The 25,700-nt window shown below is 45.2% G+C and overlaps 4 protein-coding genes and 1 pseudogene across 4 annotated transcripts; 1 reads left to right on the forward strand and 4 right to left on the reverse strand.

The window, feature by feature from the left end:
• Positions 1 to 1,126: 1,126 nt before the first annotated feature.
• LOC114505076 (ferritin heavy chain-like) lies at positions 1,127 to 1,820 on the reverse strand. The gene has a single exon (XM_036016320.1). The coding sequence runs from the start codon at positions 1,792 to 1,794 to the stop codon at positions 1,243 to 1,245; it is 552 nt and encodes a 183-aa protein (XP_035872213.1). The 5' UTR covers positions 1,795 to 1,820; the 3' UTR covers positions 1,127 to 1,242.
• A 398-nt stretch (positions 1,821 to 2,218) lies between these two features.
• LOC114505640 lies at positions 2,219 to 3,443 on the forward strand (annotated as a pseudogene).
• A 5,629-nt stretch (positions 3,444 to 9,072) lies between these two features.
• On the reverse strand, positions 9,073 to 9,644 carry LOC114505641 (ferritin heavy chain-like). The gene has a single exon (XM_036016876.1). It carries the CDS (start codon positions 9,619 to 9,621, stop codon positions 9,073 to 9,075), a length of 549 nt encoding a protein of 182 aa, XP_035872769.1. The 5' UTR covers positions 9,622 to 9,644.
• A 5,006-nt stretch (positions 9,645 to 14,650) lies between these two features.
• On the reverse strand, positions 14,651 to 15,196 carry LOC114505642 (ferritin heavy chain-like). Its single transcript, XM_036016877.1, has one exon. It carries the CDS (start codon positions 15,194 to 15,196, stop codon positions 14,651 to 14,653), a length of 546 nt encoding a protein of 181 aa, XP_035872770.1.
• A 4,672-nt stretch (positions 15,197 to 19,868) lies between these two features.
• Positions 19,869 to 20,414, reverse strand: LOC114505267 (ferritin heavy chain-like). Its single transcript, XM_036016670.1, has one exon. The coding sequence runs from the start codon at positions 20,412 to 20,414 to the stop codon at positions 19,869 to 19,871; it is 546 nt and encodes a 181-aa protein (XP_035872563.1).
• Positions 20,415 to 25,700: the final 5,286 nt, after the last annotated feature.

The following is a 25,700-nucleotide window of genomic DNA, read 5'->3' on the forward strand; positions in this document are numbered from 1 at the left end:
CCCAAATCTCCTCCAGGATTCAGGGAATACCACCTCATTCCAACCAGCATCCAGTGATACCAATTCCTTGCATCCAGGGCCCTGGGAATACCTCCTCCCTCAGTGTAGGGCCAAGAAAATATGATGTGACTAAAGAATACTAGTCCATCCAGGGACTAGGGAATACTCCACCCAGCAGACGGTCTCATGGATTGCTCTTCCCTCCATTTAAGAGCCAGGGAATACCTCTCCCCTCCATTTAAGCCCACAGAATACCCTCTTTCCCCATCCAGGGCCCAGGGAATACCTCCTATCTCCACCCAGAGCTCAGAGAATACCTTCTTCTTGAATCCACAGTCGAGGGTGTACCACATCCCTCTGTCCAGTGTTCGGGTCAAACCTTCTCACTCCATCCAGTATCCCTGGCAAGACCCTCCATATATCCATGGTCCAGGTAATGCCCCCTCCCTCCACCCAGGGTCCACAAAATACCTCCTTCCTCCATTCAAGGCCCAGGGAATACTCTCTCAGTCCATCCAGGGTCCCAGGATACACCCTGGCTCCAGCCATTATCCATCGGAATACCCCACCTTCATCCAAGGATCAGGGAATACCTCCTCCCTCCATCCAGGGCACAGGGAATATACCTCATTCCAACCAGGGTCCCAGGACTAGCCCCTACCATGATCTAGGGTCTACAAAACAACTCCTCCCTCAATACAGGGCCCAGGAAATACTCTCTCCTTCAATCAGGGTCCCAGGATACCCCCCTCTCTATCTAGTGTCCCACAGAATAGCCCCACCCTCCTCCAGGGATCAGTGAATACCCACTCCTTCCATCCAGGTTCCTGGGAATAAATCCTCTCCTCATACATGGTCCCAGGGAAAAACCCTCCCTTCATCCTTTGTCCCACAGAACACCTGTTCCCTACAACCAGGGTCCCAAAGCATACATGCTCCTTGTATCCATGGTCCCAGGGAATATGACCTCCCATCCACACATTCCTGATCTACAAGTGATGGGGTGTGTTTGGAAAGAGATTCCTACACACCAGTTTCATTACTTAGAAGGTTTGGGTTTCAAACACAGGAATCAATGAAACACCTTTATTTATTTAGAAACCAATAACTTTATTGGAAGAAATGGTAAAACAGGAACATAAAAACTTAAGTGAAGGTTTTGCAGGGCAATACGGCAACAGGCATGCTCAGCACGGTGACCAGGGGAAGTCACCCCATGGCTATGGGGAAGGCAGTCCAGGCTCAGTTCTTCTCGCTGTCGCCCAGGGTGAGCTTCTCAAAGAGGTCCTCTGCCAGGCCGCATTCCGGAGCTCCCATCTTGCGCAGCTTGATGACATGGTCCCCCAACTCTTTGATGAACATCACCTGTTGGGGCAGGTAGTGCCTCTCCAGGAAATTGCACAGGTGGCCGTCCTCCTTCTTGGTGGCCAGCTGGTGCAGATCCAGCAGGCTCTGGTTCACTTTCTTCGCCAGGAGCAAGGCACACTCCATGGCACTGAGGCCGCTGTCCCATTCATCCCAGGGAGGACTGCTGATGTCCTGCAGGCGTATTCTGTCCCCGCGCTGGTTCTGCAGCTGCATCAGCCTCTCTGCGTGCTCCTTCTCCTTGTTTGACCTCTGCAGGAAGAACTGGCTGAAGTGCTTCAGGGCCACGTCTTCACGGTCGAAGTAGATGGCCATGGACGAGTACACGTAGGAGGCGTGGAAGTGTACGTTGATGTGGGTGTTGACGGCGGCCTCACACTTAGGGTGGTAGTTCTGACGCACAAACGAGGGCCCGGACAGCATCTCCATGTCTTCCGGTGCAGGCGCAGGGCAGGGAGACTCAGGCAGTGCGTAGCCGAGGCTTCTGGGTGGACAGTGGCAGGCACAACTGTGGAGGCTAGAGGGACTTGGAGTGATTCCATATTGGGGGAAGTTGCGGAACAGCGTCTCAGTGACTCCGGCACCTCTCCATCTTTCACTCTTGGAATTTGTTCTTCACTCGCTTTACTCTCTCTCCTGTCTCAATCTTTCAGCGCAGTCCTGAAGATACGTTTCCTTCTGCCCTGTCTGCACCCCATTGTGGAATGTGGGTGACCTCATCACTGACCCCCTAGAGAACTTCACCCCTTTCACCTGGTTTGCCAGTCTCTGTCCTCTTAGGTAAGCTCAGACTTCAGTTCCCTCTGGCAGGAAACAAAAGGTTTAGTTAAATCCTGAAAGCAAGCAATTAACCATGTGGGTGTATTCATCACCTCCAACCTCATTTGTAGTTTTCCTGCCTCTCAATAAGTGTTTTTCCTGGAGCTTTCACTTGATTCTAAGGAATGAGCTAAAGTAGTTGAGAATACCACTGATCTCAAACTGCCCTGAATTTGTTTCATAAATACTTATTATCTAAAAAGGCCCAGGCACTAGTCTAAGTTTTGGGCAAATACTAGTAACAAAAAGTGACTTCTGTTCCCATGGATTTGTATTCTAGTGCAGAAGCAGATCAAAACACAAACAAACAGAAAACTGCCATCTTTGTCCCCTTTGTGTTCCAAAGAAATACATCCTAGATATTATACATACATGGAAATTAAATGGGGGAAAATATGTTCTTAAAATTCAAGGGTATTATAGTGGAAGACATAATATCAACCTAGGTATTTATAAATCATTTATTTATGATTAATTCAACCACCAAACATATACTCCAAATTAGTGTTGGACACTGAGATTCTGGAGATACACAAAACAATCAAACCTGAGTCCGGTCTCAAGAACCAGCATAGAGTGACAGAATATTATAAGTGCTCTCACATGGTGTGATCATTGTGAATACAATTCTTCTTTCACTTAAAGTTGTATTCCTGTTGCTTTGATTACTGTACCTTTTTTGAGTTGTCTATATCTCTTTGGAAGCTTATGCTATTTCATTTTTCTTTAATGTCTTATTGTTGTCCTATTACAGTTGTCCCAATTTTTCCCCTTTGCTCTTCTCCACGTAGTTAACCTTCATTCAGTGTTTATGAGGAAAACAAAGGATCAAGTATCACAATGTAAACTTATCTAATCAGTTTTAGAGGTATTCAATTTGTTGATTATGTAAAAATGGAATAATAACCATGTCTATGTGATATGTTGATTGTAGTGATAGAATCATACATTAGACATAGAAAAGAACTACGTGGCCACGTTTCTGGCAGGGACCACCTCCCCATGACAACCTGCCTGTCTTTAAGGATCGTCATCATCCCTCTGCAGAAGAGGAGAAGAGGAAACACAACAAGAAGCCCCTGGTGTAGATCCCCAATTCCTCCTTCATGGGTGGGAAATGCCCAAGATGCTAGAAGATCACCAATGTCCTTAGCCATGCACAAATGGTAGTTTTGTGTGTTGTCTGCCCCATTATCCTCTGTCAGCCTACAGGAGGAAAAGCAAGGCTTGCAGAAGGATGCTCTTTCAGAAGCAAGTAGCACGAAAAGCACCCTGAATCAGGAGGAGTGGGGGACCAACCCAGTAAACACATTTTGGATAGCAAAAAAGAACTACATGATCAGTTTCTCAATGATGTGAAATTTTAATCTACATTTCCTTACATCAGTGTATAGTCTTAATTATAATTGTAGACCTTCCAAATATCTTTGGGAGATTTCATTATATCTATTGGGAGAACTCACTGTGAGAATCTGTTTAAATAGAAGAAATCTTGCTATTGTAGATTGTTTCTTATTATGTTCCAGTATTATGTAATAATTCATCCTTATCATTTTACTCTACCTAAGGTTGAAAAACTATCTTTTCTAAGGGAAATCAATAAACAAGCATGGGCTGGGAACCTCAGAATTCCATGAAGAAAATATACATATGTGTAAAGAAAAGTATCCCCTCCAGTTTTTCTTTAATGAGCAATATAAGAGTAAATATAAACACATAAAGAGAAACTATAACACAAGATAATATTTTTAAACAATATATGAATATAAGACTATAAGATAAGGTTTCCTTGAAAGGTTTGTGGTCAGTGTCTATACTGTTTTAGTATTAGTCAGAGTTCTCCAGAGAAACTGAATTGACAGAATATTACCTCTCTGTCTGTCTGTCCATCTGTCTGTAAACTAAAGAATTGGCTCATGTGGTTATGAAGGCTCAAAATTCCCCAAATCTGCATTTGGCAAGCTTCAGACCAAGGAAAGCTGCTGTTGCAGGTCTGGTCCAAAGGCCAATAGGTTCAAGAGCCAAGAAGTGAAGTTGAAGGCAGGGGAAAAAAACAGTGTTCCCCACTCAAAGGCAGTTGAGAATGAGGAGTTCCTTCTTCCTCAGAGTCGGCTCAGCATTTTTGTTCTCTTCAGGCCTTCAACTGATTAGATGAGGTCCACCTACAGTAGGGAAGACCATCTGCTTTACTCAGTGTACTGTTTTAAATATTCATCTCATGGAATAATATCCTGACAGACAACACAGAATAATGTTTGATTGAATATGTGGATATACCCTGGTCCAGTCAAGTTGATATATAAAATCATCCATCACAGTATTATTCATAATAAATGCAGACTCAACAAATAAAAATTCTAGTGTCATAATTGGCAAAAACTCTGTTTTGACTTTTGGTTCCTTTCATCTTTTCAAAACGCTACAGATCTAATAGTTACACCACTGATTTTAGACAATAAGTTTTGACTCAGTGTCAGTGATGAGCCTTCATTCATTCAAAATTCACTATATTTCTATTGAGTACATATTATACACCAGGTATTTTTATAGGTCCTAATATAAAAACCTGTCCCACAAACTCCTCACATATGCCTTTTTGCAGCTAAGTGTTATTCAATGTTCTAGATAATCTTTTCTTTAAAAATTAACATGAGCAGTAGGCTTGATGATATATTTATAAGGAAGCAGATCATAAGTAGCAGCAGTTGGTGACTTACTCTGTGTGTGTTTGCATATGTATGAAACTCATTTAATTGAGCAGCAATGAAAAGTGAGAGCAATCCAAAATCAGTATTATATTATCCATCCTTAATATCATCTGTTCCTGGACTGTTGATACACTATTACCTCATTGTTACAGATACTCTCTTTTAATTTTTTACCATCACCAGCCATATTTTACAGATAAAGATGCTGTGAATTTGAGAGCCAGTAACATGCTCCAGCAAGCACACATCTTGTAATTAGCAGCCAGTGACACTGTGATCTGGATTCTTCTCTGGGTAGTTTGGAATGTTTGGCTGCACCATGAGCTCCTTCAGGGCAAAGACTGTTTAACTGCTGTGATACTAAATTTCACATAGTGGGGGCTCCGAAACACTAGTTAAAATGTTGAAGTCCTCATTAAAAGCTTTATTTTATTATTTCTCATCATGTCTCATTATTTCCCCAAATTAAAACTATGAGTGGGAGTGGGTGTTGAATGTGTTTAAATTGGGTTTCTTTGAGAAGGAAAAAATCAAAGACACCCAATGGTGACAAATTACTCTTATAATTTTCCTTTAATATGCACAAGCATAAAACTAGGTATAAAAAATCTCTATGCTTAAAGGTATGCCTCTCTGGCTGTACAACTAACAATTTATAAAGATATGCAAATAAAACTACAACACTGAAATTAAGAAGTTTCAGTGAAACTTCAGATTATGCTTTTTGTCTTAAACATAGTCACTTCTGACTGAGAATACACTTGCTGCCTCTTCTCTGTATGCTGGGATGCAAGGTCTCTCTCGAGTGCCATGCCTTCATTCCCTGATATGTGTGGGCCATCTCAGGTCTGGACCACTCTTCTTTCTGCAACAGTTGGCACACTTTAGTTCTCTGGGTGATTCATAAATAAATTTCCTTTCAGGTAGTGGAAGGTATTACTTAAATACTGCCTGTCATTTTTTTATTACTTGTGAAAAGGAAGTGATACTTTACTCTGATGTAGTTATTCTGGTTTCATGAAGTACCATTGAAGTTCTCACTAATTTCAGTAACTGAAGGTGCTGAAGTTTCCTCCTATTCAAATATTTTTCATTTCCCACTCATCACTTTAAAAGGAAATTATAGTGTTTGAAGCCGATGAAATCAGTCAGTGTGACTATATGCGTGGACATGGGACAATTGTCATTTTTATACTTGGACAGACCAGCCAGCAGCAATCACACTCAGCATGATTCAAAACACATGCAATTTGTTCACACTGTGTCTCTGTGCTGTGATGAGCTATAAAGAGATCGACGGAACCCTGAAAATGCCTCCAATATTTTTTCTTTGTTTTCCTTCTTCAAACTTTATTTTTACTGTTGACATTATTACAGATTTTCCTCTTCTTTCCCCCTTTGCCACCCTCCACTCAGCCCACAGCCCCTTCCCTCTGGCGATCACCACACTGTTGTATTTCAGTTAGATGTAAACACAAGAGCAAATGCACATAAGTAACACTGAGTGGAACGACACAAACATACCATATATCTAATCAGTACCTACTTAGCATCTAATGTGAGTCCTACTTTGTGCTGAATGAGTGCAACTGGCAGTGACATTTATCTCCTGGAACCAAGACTCTGTTTCAGTTAACTTTGTTCACCAACATTATATATCTATATATGTAATATGAAATGAGTTCCGGATGAGTTGATAATAAGAATGTGCTGTGATATATTTACTTTGAACTATTCACATGTATTCAATAATACTTTATTTAAAATCTTTCCTTCTGTTGTCACAAATGAAGAAGGTGCTACAGAAGTGTTCATACATTCTCCTTCATAACAATTATGTTTGGGGAAAATATATTTGCTGCAATTATGTAAATTAGCCTACAGATTCTGAATGTCTTGGTTGAAGCTGTAGATAATTTGTTTCACTAAAATTGAGTGTAAGTATTTCCAACCAAGTTAGGCAAAAAGTATAATCCTTATAAAATTGTCTATGCCTCATAGTCATATTGACCTCGGGTGCTAATACAGTAACTTTTACATGTAATCATTTTTGTTCATGATTGGACATGAGCAATTTTCTCTCCCATTATTTTTTTAACTTTGCTTTCATACTCTCAAATGTTTATATGCTCTTTTTCTCATTTATGAAAATATAATAACCTCAACTAGCCAATGTTAATACTCAGTAAAAAACACCACTTACAAAGGTACATTTTGTATAGTGTTTTCGGTGTGCTATTCACAGAATTACCTTCCTTCTGAGCTTTTCATTCTTCAGTTTTTGCTCATACTTGAAAAATAGACAATGTCCTTTAGATTTATTTCCTTGAAGAGTTTTGCCATTTTCCCAAAAACAAGCAAATAAACAAATAAACAAACCAAACTTCCTCAGTATTTAAGGTCAGTTAAACATATTTAGGCAATTTCAAATTCCTAGGAAATATCTGATTATTTGGTAGCTGTCTGCCATAATGATTTTAAACTTAATTTATTTCAATGTCAATCAATGGGTTGGGACATATGCTTTAGGTAGAATATAAACATTTTGCTTCTGCTTCTGGTTTCTTACCTGACAAACAAACACTCAAGAGGAAAGGCTCATTGATCTGCCGAGTACTGTCAGCTGCATGACTTGTTTCTCCTTCAGTAATGTTACCCCTTGAGTTTGTCCAGCCAGAAAAGTGCTGATTTCATCCAAACCACTGGCAGTGATGCAAATGCAGTGTGTGTGTATGTATGTCCATGTGCCCCTATATATGTGTAGGTGTTACACACATACAACAACAAGAGAGCTTGAGTACAAAGACAAAACCTAGCATTCTTTTAAGTATGTGATTCAAACAACTTATGGAGTAATTGGTGGAGTTGGTGAGGCCGAAGGCAGCCCAGCTTAGGGAAGAGGCTGTTAAATGCCTCTACCTCATTCAGTGTCTGACAGAACAGTTCCATCCTCCTGCAAGATTCAGGGAATGACCCCTCACTCCATACAGCATCCAGGCACATACCCCCCTTCACCCAGGGAGCAGGGAATACTTCTCCCCCACAATTTGGGCAAGAAAATACTCCTGCCTCCATTCAGGGTCCAGGGAATACTCCATCCCCAATACTGGGTTGCACAGAATGCTCCTCCCTCCATTCAAGCCCAGAGAATACCCTCTCTTTCCATACAGGGTCCAGGAATGAGTAGTCCCTCATTCTAGGGCAGAGCTGGGAAACACAAGACCTGTAGGCTTAATCCGGCCCTCCACTTTGTTTTATCCAGACCATCAACATGTTTCTACCCCGTGGAAGTGCTGAGCTCTGGCTAAACAGTTAAGTAGTAGTTAAATTTACACAGTCCTAAAATTATCTGCAGCCCTTTCAAGGCAACCTGGAAGCTGATGTGGCCCTCTGTGAAAATGAGTTTGATACCCCTGATGTAGGGTCACACAGAATATCCCCTCCCTCCATGGTCCCAAGGTGTACCCACTCCCTCTATCCAGGATCTTGGGAATACCTCTTCCCTCCATTCAGGGTCACAAGGATACCCCCTGCCTCAATCCAGAGTCCAGGGCATACCCCTAACTCCATAAAGAGTGCAGGATATACCTCCTCCCTCCATCCAGGGTCCCACAGAAACCTCTACCCTCTGTACAGAGCCCCAGGGGATGCCTCTTCACTCCATCCAGAGTCCCAGGGAATAGCTTCTCCCTCCATCCATCGAGGGTCCCAAGGAATATCCCTCCGTCTATCCACAGTCCTGGAATTACCTCCTCCCTCCATCCAGAGCAGCAGGGAATACCCTGTCACTCCACTCAGACTCCCAGGGAATAGTCCACCCTTCATTCAGGGCCCAGGGAATACCCCACCCTCCATCCAGAACCCATGGAATACCTCCTTCCATCCAGGGTCCCACCAGATATCCCCTCCCTCCATCCATTGAGATCCCAAGCTGCACACGATGGGGCATGGGTGAGTGAAGAGAATCTTGCACACTTATTTTAAAAGTTAAAAGGTGACGGTATGCACACATGGACCAAAGAAACACCTTTAATTATATAGCAACCAATAACTTTAGGAATTAAAAACACTCGATCATAAAAACTTAACTGAACATTTCATAGGGCAATATGGCAACAGGCATGCTCAGCACGGTGGCCAGCGCAAGTCACCCTGCGGCTATGGGGAAGGCAGTCCAGGCTCAGTTGTTCTTGCTGTTGCCCAGACTGAGCTTGTCAGAAAGGGACTCTGCCAGGCTCTCTTCCGGGGCCGCCAGCTTGCGCAGGTTGGTGATATGGTCCCCCAACTCTTGGATGAACATCGCTTGTTCTTGTACGTAGTGGTGCCTCAGGAAGTTGCAGACATGGCCGTACTTCTCGGTGGCCAGCTGTTGCAGACTCAGCAGGCTCTGCTGCACTCTCTTCGCCAGCTGCAAGGCGCACTCCAGGACACTCACGCCATTCTCCCAGCTGTCTTCCTCAGGCCTAGGGATGTACCAGAGGCAGGGGTTGCTGGCACTTCGGTTCTGCAGCCCCAGCAGATACTCCGCGTGCTCCCTCTCCTTCTTCGACTGCTGAAGGAAGAACAGGCTGAAGTGCTTCAAGGCCACGTCTCCACGGCCGAAGTAGCAGGCCTTGGACAGGTACACGTAGGAGGCGAACAGCTCCAAGTTGACCTGGTTGTTGATGGCGGCCTCACACTCCGGGTGGCAGTTCTTACCCACATGGCAGGGCGTGAATCCGGTGGCCATGTCTGGTAGCGCAGGTGCGGGGTGGGGGCACCGAAGCGAAGAAGAAATGGTGGAAGCAGAAGCTGGAGATGTGAAGTAGCCTCTGAGCGTCCCAGGTGAGTCAGTGGCACTGCACAGGGATGGTGTTCCAGCGGTCTGCAGCAGGCGACTGGTGGTTGGCTCTGAGATGGAACCGGAAAAGGGAAGGTGGGACCTGAAGACTGAAAATGTGGCGAATTCTCGCGAGTGTTCTGGAGACGGCTCAAGGAGGATCCCTGGGAAGGGGAGTGGTAAAGCGGGGTGCAGTGGGAGGGGTTGTCAAAGTGGGCAGTGCACCAGAGGCCAGTTCCTGGTTGCATCACAGCCTGGGTGAGGCGGGGAGAATGTGTTCAGACCTCTTAGCATTTACTGTTTTCAATGTTGCAATAATATGTCCATGTTGCAAAGGCTTTGTCCTCTAATTCCTTCTATAGGAGAAATTTTTATTGTGTAGATCCATTTTCTTCCCTTGAAGTTCTGAGAATATGAATTTGAATTTTTGGTAAAATTCTGGTCTGTTTTCTGTGTTATATATGGGTTCCCCCTGCCCAGAAATAGTTCTGTGTATTCCTTGTCTTTTTTTCTTTTTTCTTCGTCATGCATCTGGCAAACCTGTGTTCCTGTACAGTTAGGAATAAAGGACATATTTGATCCGCTGAGGTAGTGAGCACTGGTCTGGTCTGGAGTTGTGATGTGCATTTTCCTACAGGGCGCCTGCTGCAATGGAAGCCTGGAGTGTGCTGAGTTACTCAGGGGGTGTTCCTTTGAGCATACATGGCATGGCTTATAGGTAGGAAAGGGACAGTCCTTCTGGCAAAAATAAATACAATATTCCTGACATTGGGAGACTAGTACTTTATTCTTCTAGGTAGATGTGTCGTATTGTGTCCCTTTTCTGCATGTGTGCATTGTGTTAAGCTCATTGACTGTGTTAGGAGTGTACTTTGGGGAGATTAACGGTATCAGATACCACAGTTGTATAAAATTCACCTGTGAATCCATCCAGTCCAGGGCTTTTGTTTGCTGGTAGGTTTTTTGTTCATTTTTTTGTAATGACTGCTTTGATTTCCTTAACTGTAAGCCATGTGTTCAAATTTCCAGTTTCTTCTTGATTCAGCTTTAGAAGATTGTATGTTTCTCAGAATTTATTCATTTCTTCCAGATTGTCTAATTTGGTGGCATACACTTGTTGGTAATAGTTTCTTTTGCCTCTTACACACCTGAAAGATAGATATTATTGTATCTGTCTCATCGTACTAGTGGGTAGGTGATCAGTGCCCACTGTGGGTAACACCTACTGTGCATGAATGAGTCAGCATGGCAGGACTGGCACCACTGTCTTTAGCAAGGCCTCCTCTGGAGGTTGGGTCTTCGGCCTGGTGTCTGGGAACTTTGTTTTGGGGAGTATTCCTACATTTCCTAATTGATAGGCATGTCATTGTACCTAGAGTGGGTAAACAATATAGGCTATGGCGAACACATGTTTCGTTTCTGTGTATGAAGTCTTGGTACTTGCTAAGCCAAGGTTGCCTACATACCCAGCCCCCAATAGAAACATGGAGCAATGGTCTATGAAGAACTTCAGGGCCTCAAAGTTATCTACATGATGGTTCTACTTGGATGACCAATGAGCATCTCAGATTTTGCGAAATGATATGGCAGTTCCACCACTGGACAAAAGTCCTCAATTTAATAAACAGTGCTACACAGGTATTCAACCCAGGTATTCAATTCTAATCAGCACAACCCAGATTACTTTCCTCATGGCCCACTCTTCACCTCTAGCCCATGAGCTGAACTTATCAGCTCATCCAGTCCCTGTGGAATTTGCCCACCACTCTTCATTTTCTCAGTCACCACCAGAGTTCAACCCCCAGTGCCTTTCACCTGGACCAGCTACAAGATCTCTTAACTGGCCTCCCAGCTTCAGCTCTCCCCCTCTCTGCACATTCTTAAAAGCACTGAGTCACTGATAATGTGCAGGGGAATGTATGCTACTTCATATTCAACACCAAAAATTTGACCTTCAGCCTTGACTATGAATTTTTCCATCCTATGGAGATAATTTCCTGTTTGGAGTATCATGTTTCCTTAATGGAAGAAAGAGGACAAGCCAAGGAAAAACTGTATTTGGATGTTTTGTAAGGGTCCTATGCATGACCAGAATGGGACCTTGAAAAGACACTCCCATGTCTCTGGGAAAGCCAGCCCCAGGCTCAGTTATCAGTGCAGTTTCTCAGTGAGAGCTTGTGGAACTGGTACTCTACAGGGAACAGATCTGTGTGGTGTGGGGAATGTAGCCCAGCCCCTGACTCAGAAAATCCAGTGGGGAGCAAGTCAACACAGAAGACCCAGGCCCACGGATAGGTTCTCTTGTGGGGAATCAGGCCTGCATTGTACCTAGGCTGCTATGAGGCTTGCTCTTGCTAAAGCTCCCTCGCCCTGAATTGAGGCAGCAAATTTTTACTGCATATCTTTAAAGTCACTTCCTAAAATCTATACTAAACCTCCCCAGTATGGAGTTAACCATTTCAAACACTTTTCCCCTTGATCTGCTACATCCTTCTCTTTGAAGTAGTTAGCAACATTCTTTCCTTTGTTATCTGCAAGAAGCAATCACCTACAGGGAACCTGTGGATAGTAAATGAGGACCACCCTGGATGTAATGTACTCAGAAAAGCAATAAAAGCCTGTCCAGGCAGTGGTCCCGGCCCTCTCTCTCACTTAGAGAGTGGCGAGGTGGTCCCTTTTCCTCCACACGACTTCTGTAGTCCCTGTGAATGTGTTACTCACAACCACAACACAGGGACCCCGCGAGCTGGGCTCTGCATCAGTACTCTGTCAAGATTGCTTCTGAGGTCTTCATCTTGCTAAACAGGTATTGTTTAGAAACTTTAACATTCATGTATTATAGTAAACTAAAAACCTACAAGTAAAACGTAAGAACCCTCTAATTCTTGCCCTATCTCACTTCTCTGTTTTTTTGTCCACTGGCAAGCACAGCAATAACTTTAATGCAAGGCTTTGTATTTTGAGCATGGACATGCATCTATTTTCACCAGGGCATCAGACCATCCACCTGATTACCCCCTGCCATATACCACCTGGTTTCTAAGTAGCAAATAAATTCTGCATTTTCCAGGGTCCCAAGGAAAGCCCTCTCCGTCTATCCGGAGTCCAGGGCATACCTGCTCTGTCCATTCAGGGCTCATGAAATACAACCATCCTCCACCCAGATTCCATGTAATATGTGCTCCCTCCATCCAGGGTCCCCAAAAATAGCTTTATGCTGCTCCAGTGTTCAATGCATACCTAGGCCCTCTACCCAGGGTCCTGGGTACACTTCCCACATCCAGTGTCCAAGGAATTCCTTCTCTCTCATTCAGGGCCCAGGGAAAACACCCTCCCTCCATGTGGGATCCAGGGATTAACCCATTCCTCCAACACTGGTTCCACAGAATGCACAGCCTTTTATCTAGGACCCAAGAAATAATTTCTCCTTCTATTCAGGGCCCAGGGAAGATGATCTCTCTCCATTCAGGGTCCAAGTAATATACTCTCACTCCATCCTGGGACCCACAGAATGCCCCTCCATCATCATCCATTGTCCCACAGAAAAACCCTAACCTCCTCCAGGGTTCAGGGATACCACCTCACTCTACACAGCATCCAGGGATACCTGTTCCCTCCACCCATGGCCCAGGAAATACCTCCTCCCTCAATCTGGGGCCAAGACAATATAATCTCCCTCCATTCAAAGACTAGGAAATACTCCACCCACAAGACGGTCTCAGGGATTACTCCTGCCACCATTTGAGGCCCAGGAAATACTTCTCCCCTCCATTTCAGGCCTTGGAATACCCTCTCTCTCCATACAGGGCCAAGGGAATACCTCTTCCCTACATTTTGGTCAAGGAATACACCTGCCTCCATCCAGGGTCCAGGGAATACTCCACCCACAATACCAGGTCCCACAGAACGCTCCTCCCTCCATTTTAGCCCAGGGAATACCCTCTCTCTCCATCCACGGTCCAGAGAATAACTCCTCCCTCCATCCAGAGTCCCAGGGAATATCACTTTCCTCTATCCAGGGACCAAGGAATAAGTCCTCCCGGCATCTAGTACACAGGTGATAAAGACAAGGACCCTGCGCTGAATCTGGCTCTGCACCTTGTTTTTATCCAGCCTGGCACCTTATATCTACCCTCTGCAAGCAGTGAGCCCTGCCTTAAAGATTAAGGAGTAGTTACATTTATGCAGTCCTAAAATTACCTGCAGGCCTTTGAAGGCAACCTCGAAGCTGATGTGGCCCCCTGTGAAAATGAGTGTGATACCCTTAATCTGGGGTCACACAGAAAACCCCCTCCCTGTATGGTCCCAAGGTGAACCCACTCCCTCCATCCAGGATCTTGGGAAAACCTCTTTCCTCCATTCAGGGTCACAAGGATACCCCCTGCCTCACTGCAGGGTCCAGGGATACACCCTAACTCCATAAAGAATGCAGAGTATACCTCATCCCTCCATCAATCCAGGGTCTCAAGGAATGCCCCTCCCTCCATCCAGAGTCCAGGAATTACCTCCTTCCTCCATCCATGGTAGTAGGGAATACCCTGTCACACCACTCAGGGTCCCAAGTAATAGTCCATTCTTCATTCAGGGCCCAGGGAATACCCCCACCCTCCATCCGGGACCCATGGAATACCTCCTTCCATCCAGGGTCCCACCAGATATCCCCTCTCCCCAGCCATCGAGATCCCATTCTGCACACAATGGGGCATGGGTGAGTGAAGAGACTCTTGCACACTTATTTTAAACCTTAAAAGGTGACGGCTTTGCACACACGGACCAATGAAACACCTTTAATTATATAGCAACCAGTAACTTCAGGAAGTGAAAACACTCGAACATAAAAACTTCACTGAACATTTCGTAGGGCAACATGGCAATAGGCATGCTCTGCACCGTGACCAGGGCAGGTCACTCCCACGGCCATTGTGCAGGCAGTCCTTACTCAGTTCTTGCTGTCGCCCAGGGTGAGCTTGTCAAAGAGGTACTCTGCCAGGCTAACTTCCGGGCCCACTAGCTTGCGCAGGTTGGTGACGTGGTCCCCCAACTCTTTGATGAACATCACTTGCTCATGGAGGTAGTCACGCTCCAGGAAGTTGCAGACGCGGCCGTGCTTCTCGGTGGCCAGCTGGTGCAGACTCAGCAGGCTCTGGTGCACTCTCTTCGCCAGCTGCAAGGCGCACTCCAGGACGCTCAGGCCATTCTCCCAGTTCTCTTCCTCAGGCTTGGGCATGTTCCACAGGAGGGGGTCGCTGGCACTCCGGTTCTGCAGCCCCAGCAGATACTCTGCGTGCTCCCTCTCCTTGTTCGACTGCTGAAGGAAGAACAGGCTGAAGTGCTTCAAGGCCACGTCTTCACGGTTGAAGTAGGAGGCTATGGACTTGTACACGTAGGAGGCGTGCAGCTCCAAGCTGACCTGGTTGTTGATGGCGGCCTCACACTCGGAATTGCAGTTCTGACCCAGGTGCCAGGGTGCAAAAGCATTCGCCATGTCTGGTAGCACAGGTGCGGCGTGGGGGCACCGAAGCAAAGAAGTGGCGGAAGCTGGAGCTGGAGTTGCTGGAGACCTGGGTGCGCCCTGGGTGAGTCAGCAACACCGCAGGTGGGTGGTGCTCCAGCAGTCTGCAGCAGGCGACTGGTGGTTGGCTCTGAGATGGAACCGGAAAAGGAAAGGTGGGACCTGAAGACTGAAAAGGTGAAGATTCTCGCGAGTGCTCTGGAGAAGGCGCAAAGAGGATCCCTGGGAAGGGGAGTGGCAAAGTGTGGTGCGGTGGGAGGGGTTGACAAAGTGGGCAGTGCACCAGAGTCCTGTTCCTGGTTCCATCACAGCCTGGGTTAGGCCGGGAGAATCTGTTCTGACCTCTTAGCATTTAATGTTTTCAATTTTGCAAGAATGTGTCTATTTTGCAAGGATTTTGTCCTCTAATTCCTTCTATAGGAGACATTTTTGTTGTATAAATCCATTTTCTTCCCTTAAAGTTCTGAGATATGAATTTGAATTTTTGGTATAATTCTGTTCTGTTTCCTGTATTATATGTGGGTTTCCCCTGCCCAGAAATAGTTCTGTGTATTCCTTTTTTTTGTTTTATCTTCCTCATATATTTGGCAAATCTGTGTTCCTGTACAGTTAGCCATAAAGGACTTATTTCATCAACCGAGGTAGTGAGCACTGGTCTGATCTGGAGTTGTGACGTGCATTTCCCTACAGGGCGCCTGCTGCAATGGAAGCCTGGAGTGTGCTGAGTTACTCAGGGTGTGTTCCTTTGAGCATGCATGGCATGGCTTATAGGTAGGACAGGGACACTCCTTTTGGCAAAAATAAATACGATGTTTCTGACATTGGGAGACTAGTACTTTTTTCTTCTAATACATGTGTCCTATTGTGTCCCTTTTCTGCATGTGAGCATTGTGTTAAGCTCATTGACTGTGTTAGGAGTGTACTTTGGGGAGATTAAAGGTGTCAGATGCCACAGTTTCCTAAAATTTACCTGTCAAGTCATCTACTCCAGGGCTTTTGTTCTTTGGGAGGCGTTTTGTTTCTGTTTTTTTTTTTTCTTTAATGACTGCTTTGATTTCCTTAACTGTAAGCCATGTGTTCAGATCTCCAGTTGTTTCTCAATTCAGCTTCAGGAGACTGTATGTTCCTCAGAATTTATTCATTTCTTCCAGATTGTCTAATTTGGTGGCATACACTTGTTGGTAATAGTTTCTTTTGCCTCTTACACACCTGAAAGATAGATATTATTGTATCTGTCTCATCGTACTAGTGGGTGGGTGAGCAGTGCCCACTGTGGGTAATACCTACTGTGCATGAATGAGTCAGCATGGCAGGACTGGCACCACTGTCTTTAGCAAGGCCTCCAAGAAAGTTCTGCCTTGGGTATGGAGTCTGGGAACTTTGATCAGTGAAGTGTTCTCAATTTTCCTAATGGATAAGCACGTCATTGTGCCTAGAGTGGGTAAACAATATAATTTACACTGAACACATGTTTTGTTGCTGTGTGTATGAAGTTTTGATACTTGCTAGGCCAAGCGTGCCTACACACCCAGCCCCCCATACAAACCTGGAGCACTAGGTCTATAACGGCCTCACAGTTATCTACAAGATGGTTCCACGTGGACAACCAATGGGCATCTCAAATTTTACATAATATGGCAGTCCCACCCCTGGACAAAAGTCCTAAAATTAATAAACAGTACTACCCAGGTATTCAATTCTAATCACCAGAACCTAGATTATTTTCCTGGCGTCCCACTCTTCACCTGTGGCCCATAAGCTGAACTTATCAGCTCATCCAGTCCATGTGGAATTTGCCCACCTCTCTTCATTTTCTCAGTCACCACCAGAGTTCAACCCCCAGTGCCTTTCACCTGGATCAGCTACAAGATCTCTTACCTGGCCTCCCAGCTTCAGCTCTCCCCCTCCCTCTACATTCTTGAAAGCACTGAGTCACTGATAACGTGCAGGGGAATGTGTGCTACTTCATATTCAATACCAGGAATTTGAGTTTCAGCCTTGATCTTGTACTTCTCCATCCTATGGGTATAATTTCATGTTTGGGGTATCATGTTGACCTAGTGAAAGAAAGAGGACAACTGAAGCAAAAAACTGTATTTGGAAGTTTTGTAAGGGTCCAAGGCAAGACCAGCATGGGGACCTTGGGAAGACACTCCCATGTCTCTGGGAAAGCCAGCCTCAGGCTCAGCTATCAGTGCAGTTGCTCAGTGAGAGCTTGTGGAACTGGTCCTCTACAGGGAACAGATCTGTGTGGCGTGGGGAATGTAGCCCAGCCCCTGACTGAGAAAATCCAGTGGGGAGCGAGTCCACACACAAGACCCAGGCCCACGGATAGGTTCTCCCATGGGGAATCAGGCCTGCATTGTACCTGGTCTGCTATGAGTCTTCTTTTGCTAAAACTGCCTCAGCCTGGATTGAGGCAGCAAATGTTTACTGCATACCTTTAAAGTAATTTACTAAAGGCTATTCTAAACCTCCCAAGTGTGGAGTATAGCCAGTTCAACCACTTTTCCCCTTGGTCTGCCACATCCTTCTCTTTGAAGTAGTTAGCAACATTCTTTCCTTTGTTATCTGTAAAAGGCAGTCACCTACTTAGAACCTGTACCTAGTAAATGAGGACCATCCTGGATGTCATATGCCCAGAAAACCAAGAAAAGCCTCTCCAGGCAGGGGTCGGGTATTCTCTATCACTCAGAGAGCTGCCACGCTGTCCCTTTTTCCCCACAGGACTTCCGTAGTCCCAGTGAATGTGTTCCTCACAGCCACAGCACAGGACCCCGCAGGCTGGAGTCTCCATCAGGACTCCATCAAGATTGCTTCTGGGGTCTTCATCTTGCTGCATAGGTTTTGTTAAGAAACATTAACATTTGCATACTCTGGTGAATTACAAACATTAAAGTAAAATATAAGAAACCTCTAATTCTTGCCCAATCTCACTCTCTCTCTTTTTTCTCCAGTGGCAAGCACAGCAATAACCTTAATGCCAGGCTTTGTATTTTGAGCATGGACATGCATCTATTTTCACCAGGGCATCAGACCATCCAACTGACTGCCCCCTGCCATATGCCACATGGTTCCTAAGAAGAAGAAAAAGTCTACATTTTCCAGGGTCCCATGGAAAACTCTTTCACTCCATCCAGTGTCCAGGGAATACCTCCTCCATCTATGGCCAAGAAGATACAATCTCCCTCCATTCAGGGTCCAGAGAATACTCCACCTCAAGACAGGCTCTCACAAAATGCTCCTCCTCCATTGAAGGCCCAGGGAATACCTCTCCCCTCCATTTTAAGCCCATGAAATACCCTCTGTCTCCATCCAGGGTCCAGGGAATCCCACCTCCCTCTGCCCAGTGTACAGGGAATACCTTCTCCCTCCATCCGGTATCCCAGGCAACCCCTTCCCTATATCCAGGGTCCAGGTAATGCCCCCTCCCTCCACCCAGGGTCCACAAAATACATCCATCCTCCATTCAGGGCCCAGGGAACACTCTTACCCTCCATCGGGGATCCCAGGATACCCCCTGGCTCCAGACATTATTCCTCAGAACACCCCACCCTCCTCCAGGGATCAGCGAATACCTCCTCCCTCCATCCAGGATCCCACAGAATGTCACACCCTCACCCAATGTTTATCCCCCTCATCCATTAAGATCCAGGGTACAGCCCCTCCCTCCATCCTGGTTCCTAGGGTATGCCCCCTGCATCCATGGTCCAGATTATACATTGTCCTTGCATTCATGGTCTAGAAAATATGACCTCCCGCCACCCAGGGTCCAGGTAATATTCCCTCACTCCATCCTGGGAACCACGAGAAGCCCCTCCTTCATCCAGTGTCTCACAGAAGAGTCCCAACCTCCTGCAGGGATCAGGGATACCACCTCACTCCATCCACGATCCCAAGATAACTCTTCCCTCCATCCAAGGCCCAGGGAGTACCTCCTCCCTCAATCTAGGGCCAAGAAAATACAATCTCCCCCCATCCAGGGTTCAGGGAATACTCCACCCACAAGACTGGGTCCCATGGAAGGATCCTCCCTCCATCCCTGGTCCCAGGAGTAGCCCTTCCCTCCCTCCAGGGCCCACAAAACAGCTCCCCCCATTCAGGTCCCAGGAAATACTCTCTCTTACAATCCAGGGTCCCAGGATACCACCTCTCTCTATATAGTGTCCCACAGAATAGCCCCACCCTCCTCTAGGGATCAGTGAATACCCACTCCCTCCTCCCAGGTTCCTGGGAATAAATCCTCTCTCCATCCATCCTCCCAGGGATACCCCCTCCCTTCATCCTCCATCCCTCAGAACACCTGTTCCCTCTATCCAGGTTCCCAAAGAAGTTTGGCACCCTGTATCCATGGTCCCAGGGCATATGCCCTCCCATCCACAGTAATCGTGATCTACCAGTGATGGGGTGTGCTTGGAAAGAGACACTCCTACATACCTGTCTTATTACCTAGAAGGTTTGGGGTTCACACACAGGAATCAATGAAACACCTTTATTTAGGAACCAATAACTTTATTGGAAGGAATGGTAAAACAGGAACATAAAAAACTTAAGTGAAGGTTTTGAAGGGCAATACGGCAATACACTTGCTCAGCACGGTGACCAAGGGAAGTCACCCCATGGCTATGGGGAAGGCAGTCCAGGCTCAGTTCTTCTCGCTGTTGCCCAGGGTGAGCTTCTCAAAGAGGTCCTCTGCCAGGCCGCATTCCGGAGCTCCCATCTTGCGCAGGTTGGCGACGTGGTCCCCCAACTCTTCGATGAACATCACCTGTTGGGGCAGGTAGTGCCTCTCCAGGAAATTGCACAGGTGGCCGTCCTCCTTCTCGGTGGCCAGCTGGTGCAGACTCAGCAGGCTGTGGTTCACTTTCTTCGCCAGGTGCAAGGCACACTCCACGGCACTGAGGCCACTCTCCCATTCATCCGAGGGAGGACTGCTGTTGTGCTGCAGGAAGATTTGGCCCCCGCGCTGGTTCTGCAGCCTCATCAGCCTCACTGCGTGCTCCTTCTCCTTATCTGACCGCTGCAGGAAGAACTGGCTGAAGTGCTTCAGGGCCCCGTCTTCACGTTCGAAGTAGATGGCCATGGACGAGTACACTTCGGAGGCGTGGAAGTGTATGTTGATGTGGTTGTTGACGGCGGCCTCACACTCAGGGTGGTAGTTCGGAGGCACAAACGAGGGCCGGGACAGCATCTCCAGGTCTTGAGGTGCAGGCACAGGGCAGCGAGACTCCGGCGGTGCGGTAGTGGAAGCTTCCGGGTGCGCTGAGGCTGGGACCTTGGAGACTCCCGGAACTGGGTGTGTCCTGCAGTGGCGCCAACGCGGGGGTTCTCAAGTGTCAGGCCTCAGGCACTGCAGTTGGCTGGGAGTGGGACCGGAAGAACTAAGGCACTTAAAAATGTTGAAGGGGCGGGGAGGCACAATCTGGTACCTGGGCTTGTGGGTGGGGCTCAGGGCAGGGCCTCGTTGATGGAGGTGCTTCAGGGGGGCCCAATGGGGCCAATGGCATCGGCACTTTCCAAGTTCCATGCCAGCGTGGCTCACAGGGCCTGTCACGTATAGGCATGTGGCAGATATGACATTTTAAAATGTTCCTCAGGAATATAAGTGCAACTGTTTTAAGTTAATCTCATGCATGTTTTACCTGAGCACCTTATTTGAAAATTGCCCTGATGTGATTGTTTCATTGGAGATATGAAACAATCGTGGTATCACGGGTTACATTTAATATCACAAAGCTTTGTTTGAGTGACTTCTGAGGGACATGAGGACAGTTCCGAAAGCCCCGCTGACTTCCTAGACCTTGTTCCTCCAGTGATCTCCCCTTTCTCCCCCATTCATGATCAGTTTCATCTTTCGCTGGCGGCAGAGCAGGGCCTCCAGCGTCTCAGTGACTCAGGCACCTCTCCACGTTTCACTCTTGGAATTTGTTCTTCATTCGCTTTATTGTCTCCCGTCTTTACCTTTCAGCGCAGTCCTGGAGACACTTTTCCTTCTGTCCTGTCTGCACCCCAATGTGGAGTGTGGGTGACGTCATCACTGACCCCCTAGAGGCCTTCACCCCTTTCACCTGGTTTGCCAGTCTCTGTCCTCTTAGATAAGCTCAGACTTCAGGTTCCTCTGTCAGGAAACAGAAGACTTAGGTACACCCTAGGAGAAAATACTTCACTTCTATTCTATCCTACTTACTTGACCAACAGTGATACTTGCATCCTGCCATTTCTACTTGTCTGTGATTTTTAAAACAAGAAAAGGAAACTTTGGGGCAATAAAACAAAATGGTCGTTCATTTTTCATTCCTTTCTGTGGGCCAATATAGAAGTGAATGGATTGAAATGCTTTTCTTCAAAATATGACGTTTAGATTGGTAGTAAAATGTTAATCATCTTTTGTTACTCGTCAGAGAATGTTGGATTAGAAAATCAACGCTAATTCATATAGTTTCAGTTTGTTACTAAGCATTATATTAATTGATAAGTATGGTCACTGGATAGGACATTGAAAATAATCCCTTCCTACTGCCCTTTCACCTTCCTCTTACTATTGCATATGTCCAATAAATGTCTTCTAAAGATCCATGCAGCTGTCTGCGGCCCTATCAATGCCAGGATTCACTTGTCTGAATCTGTGCATTACATTAATACAGAGCAGAAGGCTCTATGCTTAAATTTACTGCCCTTCTTACAATAACTCCAGAAATCTCTTGGACATTTCAGAGCACAGGCTATGTCAGTTTATACTATTGTTCCTTAAGTGATTGAACCTGTTATGGATGTGTGCCACTGGACTGACATTCCCGTTACACCAGGCTTTTAGGATATCTTCCCTACTAACATCCTGCAGCAGACTTTGCCACATTATAACTCACTGGGCTTGTAAACTTCTCATGTATTCAATACCATATAGGCTCATAGTTAAGTTCTCAGGCCCTTAAGTTATACTGCATGTGTTTAAATTTAAGTGCAGCCATTTATTAAGCTGTGGGACATTAGGGAATTGATGAATCTCTAAATTCACTGTGATCATCTGTGAAATGGTAGTAACAATAGCACTGCCTTTGGTGTTATTGTGAGGAGGATATGAAATAATGCATGTAAATGCCTTAATCTGATGTCTAATACAGAGTGAGCTCTCAATAATTATAAGCTATTTTTATTACTGGATGCAGGAAGTGATGCTATAAAAGCTTTCAATAAGTACATATATTTCTTTCTTAAATAGAGAAGTGCCTTTGGGGCTGCCCTAGTTTTTTTTTTTTTAGATGACCTCGATGTATAGATTTCTTACAGATTGGAATCAAAGTGTAAATAACACTTGTAGTTCTGAAAACATGTTTTCAATCTAGTCCCTTAGAAGATTCCTGTGTGATTCATACTAGTGAAACATACCTTCAAGGGCTTCCTCTTTTTTCATGCAAGTAGAGCATACACTATGTAAACAAATGAGTAATCTTCTTTGTGAAAATTTAATTTGATAATTATGTTGTATTGTTGCTCTTCTTCAAATTCTTTCTTCCCCTCAGGTGAGGACTTTCACTATCTGCAAGAGGAAGTCCTTTAATACACGATTTTGACAGCATAAGTGTTCAGATGATTGTCAGTATCACGATGCTTCAGATTAGTTTAGGGGCCACTATTCTGAGCGAAAGAATAGCTGGCCTACATTCTCCCACACACCTTATTAAAACAGTCTGCATTTCCACTTGTGAAAGTTTGTTGAGAGACTGTGTAGCATACCTGTTTCTAAAGTGGACAGTAATAAAGGAAAACACTGTCTATCTATATGCTAGGTTTCACTGGTTAGTAAAATCATCTCCTATTGGTTCTGCATTTTACTTTTAGGAAATTAGCAAAATGCTAATATATTTGTTTCAACTAGACCAAGTCCATGTAGTTTTTAACTTTGATTCCCCAGCACAAACTCACTTCCTAAGAATAAATGTGTGTTCAGTGTGTCCTGTAGCTTGGAAATGGCCCCAAGCCTGGCACTAGGGAAAGCCAGCATTGCTTCAAAGCCCTGCCAGTCACAGGAGCCTCCAGGTCAAACTCGGGCAGCTCCTCATGCAGATCACTTTGTATCTCCTCCCAGCCGCCCCTGGCTAGGAACAGCTGCTGAACTGAGCCTGCACCAGAGACCCTCCCAAGAGGCCCCAGAACCAGCACTGCCTGTGCCCTGTTTCAACCACAGCAGAGCACCATCCAGAGCTTCTCCAACAACACACCAAAGGGTGGGATTGGCAGGCACCACTCAAACCTATCCTGTTCTGTGTAGTCCACCCCCACACAATAGCACATCACCTGTACTCAGGGCCAGTCTCCACAGCCAGGCAGCCTGAGGGTCAGTCCTGTCCACTGATGTGCCAACAGCAATCAAGGCTCAGCTACAATAGGAAGGCACAGGAAAGCCACACAGGTGACATGCCTGGGGAGCCCAGCTCAGGTGACCAGGGACAATGTGCCATTGGGCTGCACAGGAAACCTACCACATAATGCTACCCTCCCAAGATGGGGAACTATAGGAGATCTGCCTACAGAGAAAAAACACAGGCAGGCGGCCACAATGAGGAGACAGAGAAGAAGCAAATAAAGGGATGAAACACAACTCCGGAAAGAGAACTAATCAAAATCGGGGCAAGCCATCTACAGATACAGAGCTCAAAACACTGCATATGAAGCTGCTCAATGAATTCAGGGGAAGAACAGATGAACTCAGTGAGAAATGACAGAGATAGAAACCATGAAAAATAACCAGTCAGAAATGACTGAAAGGAACAGTGCTTCAGATAGAATCAACACAAGTTTAGATGAAGCCGAGAATCGAATCAGCAATTTGGAAGACACACAATTACAAAACATCCGATCACAATAGCAACAAGAAAAAAAATTAAATGAGGATAGGTTAAGGGACCTGTGGCAAAACATCAAGGGTGACAACATTCACTTCACAATAGTACCAGAAGGAGAAGAGAGACAGCAAGGTACTTGAAAAGCTGTTTGAGGAATAGTGAGAGAAAGCTCCCATAACCTGGTGAAACAAATAGACATGTAAGTCCAGGCAATGCAAAGAGCCCCAGCCAAATAAGCCCGAGGAGGGTGACACAAAGACACAGCCTTATTAAAATCCCAAATGTTAAAGACAAAGACACATGCTTAGAAGCAACAAGGGAAAAGCAGTTAGTTACCCTCAAGGGGCCTCCCATAGACTATCAGCTGTTTTCTCAACAGAAACGTTGCAGGCCAGAAGGGATGGGCACAAAATTTTCAAAATGATGAAAAGGGAGAACTTACAACCGGGATTACTCTACCCGGCAAGGCTATCATTTAGATCAAAGAAGAGTTAAAGAGCTTCCTAGACAAGAAAAAGCTGAAGAAGTTAATAGCCACCAACCAGTACTACAAAAAATGTTGAAGGGACTACTTCAAATAGAAGAAAAAATAAAAAATATGAATAGTAAAATGGCAGGGACTACATTCCTACCAATAACTACTTTAAATGCAAATGGTTTAATGCTCCAATCAAAAGACATAAGGTGTCTGAATGGATAAAAAGACAAGAGTTATATATATGCTACCTACAAGAACCCCACTTTATATCAAAATACACACAGAGGGAAAGTAAAGGCATACAAAAAGGCATTTCATGGAAATGAACAGGAAAAACAAAAACTGCACTAGCTGAGCTTATGTCATACAAGATAGACTTTAAAACAAAGGCTACACTAAAAGGTACCAAAAGATATCACATAAGATAAAGGGATCCATCCCACAACAGGATATAACCCTTGTAGGCATTTATGCACCCAGTGTAGAAGCATCTAGATATATAACAAAAACATTGACGGACATAAAAGTGGACATCAAAAGTAGTATAGTAATAGGAGGGGATGTCAACACCTTGTTGACATCAGGGAAAAGGAAAAGATCATTTGGATAACTAATCAACAAGGAGATACTGGGTTGGCTGAAAAATCCATTGACATTTTCCCCATAAAATAAAAGACACATTTTTCATTTTCACTACTAACTTTCTTGATTTGGATATTTTAAGTATGTTGGCTAGATGCTGCTACTAGCTTCCAGTGACTAGAGGCCAGGGGTCCTGCCAAACATCTTCCAATGCATAAGACAGCCCCGTAGGAAAGAATTATTTGGCCAAGGTACCAATAGTACCAAGAAATGTCACAAACCACTTTTGACACATTTGATCAGTCACAGCACCTTGTCCATACACTGCAAAGATGTTCTTTTCACGTTTCGGTTGCATTTTACCTTTCTTGAAATAATAAACCATAATATGCCAAAAATGTCGCATAGCTTCTTCCACCTTCAGTAGTAAAATGGCTGCACAAAAGTTCACCAGGTTTGCTTCTTTTTAATGCATGCTGTTATGACAATTGTCACAACACAATCTAACAAAATTGTTTCAAATGAATTCCAAGATAACTAAGCACTACTAGAGCCATTGTATGCATAAAAACTA

This window comes from Phyllostomus discolor, chromosome X (assembly GCF_004126475.2).
Source record: "Phyllostomus discolor isolate MPI-MPIP mPhyDis1 chromosome X, mPhyDis1.pri.v3, whole genome shotgun sequence".
Classification (NCBI taxonomy): Eukaryota; Metazoa; Chordata; class Mammalia; order Chiroptera; family Phyllostomidae; genus Phyllostomus; species Phyllostomus discolor.

Bases quoted from the DNA above. Each gene is read 5' to 3' on its own strand.
- LOC114505641 (XM_036016876.1), bottom strand. From the start codon at position 9,621: ATGGCCACCGGATTCACGCCCTGCCATGTGGGTAAGAACTGCCACCCG.
- LOC114505076 (XM_036016320.1), bottom strand. From the start codon at position 1,794: ATGGAGATGCTGTCCGGGCCCTCGTTTGTGCGTCAGAACTACCACCCT.
- LOC114505642 (XM_036016877.1), bottom strand. From the start codon at position 15,196: ATGGCGAATGCTTTTGCACCCTGGCACCTGGGTCAGAACTGCAATTCC.
- LOC114505267 (XM_036016670.1), bottom strand. From the start codon at position 20,414: ATGCTGTCCCGGCCCTCGTTTGTGCCTCCGAACTACCACCCTGAGTGT.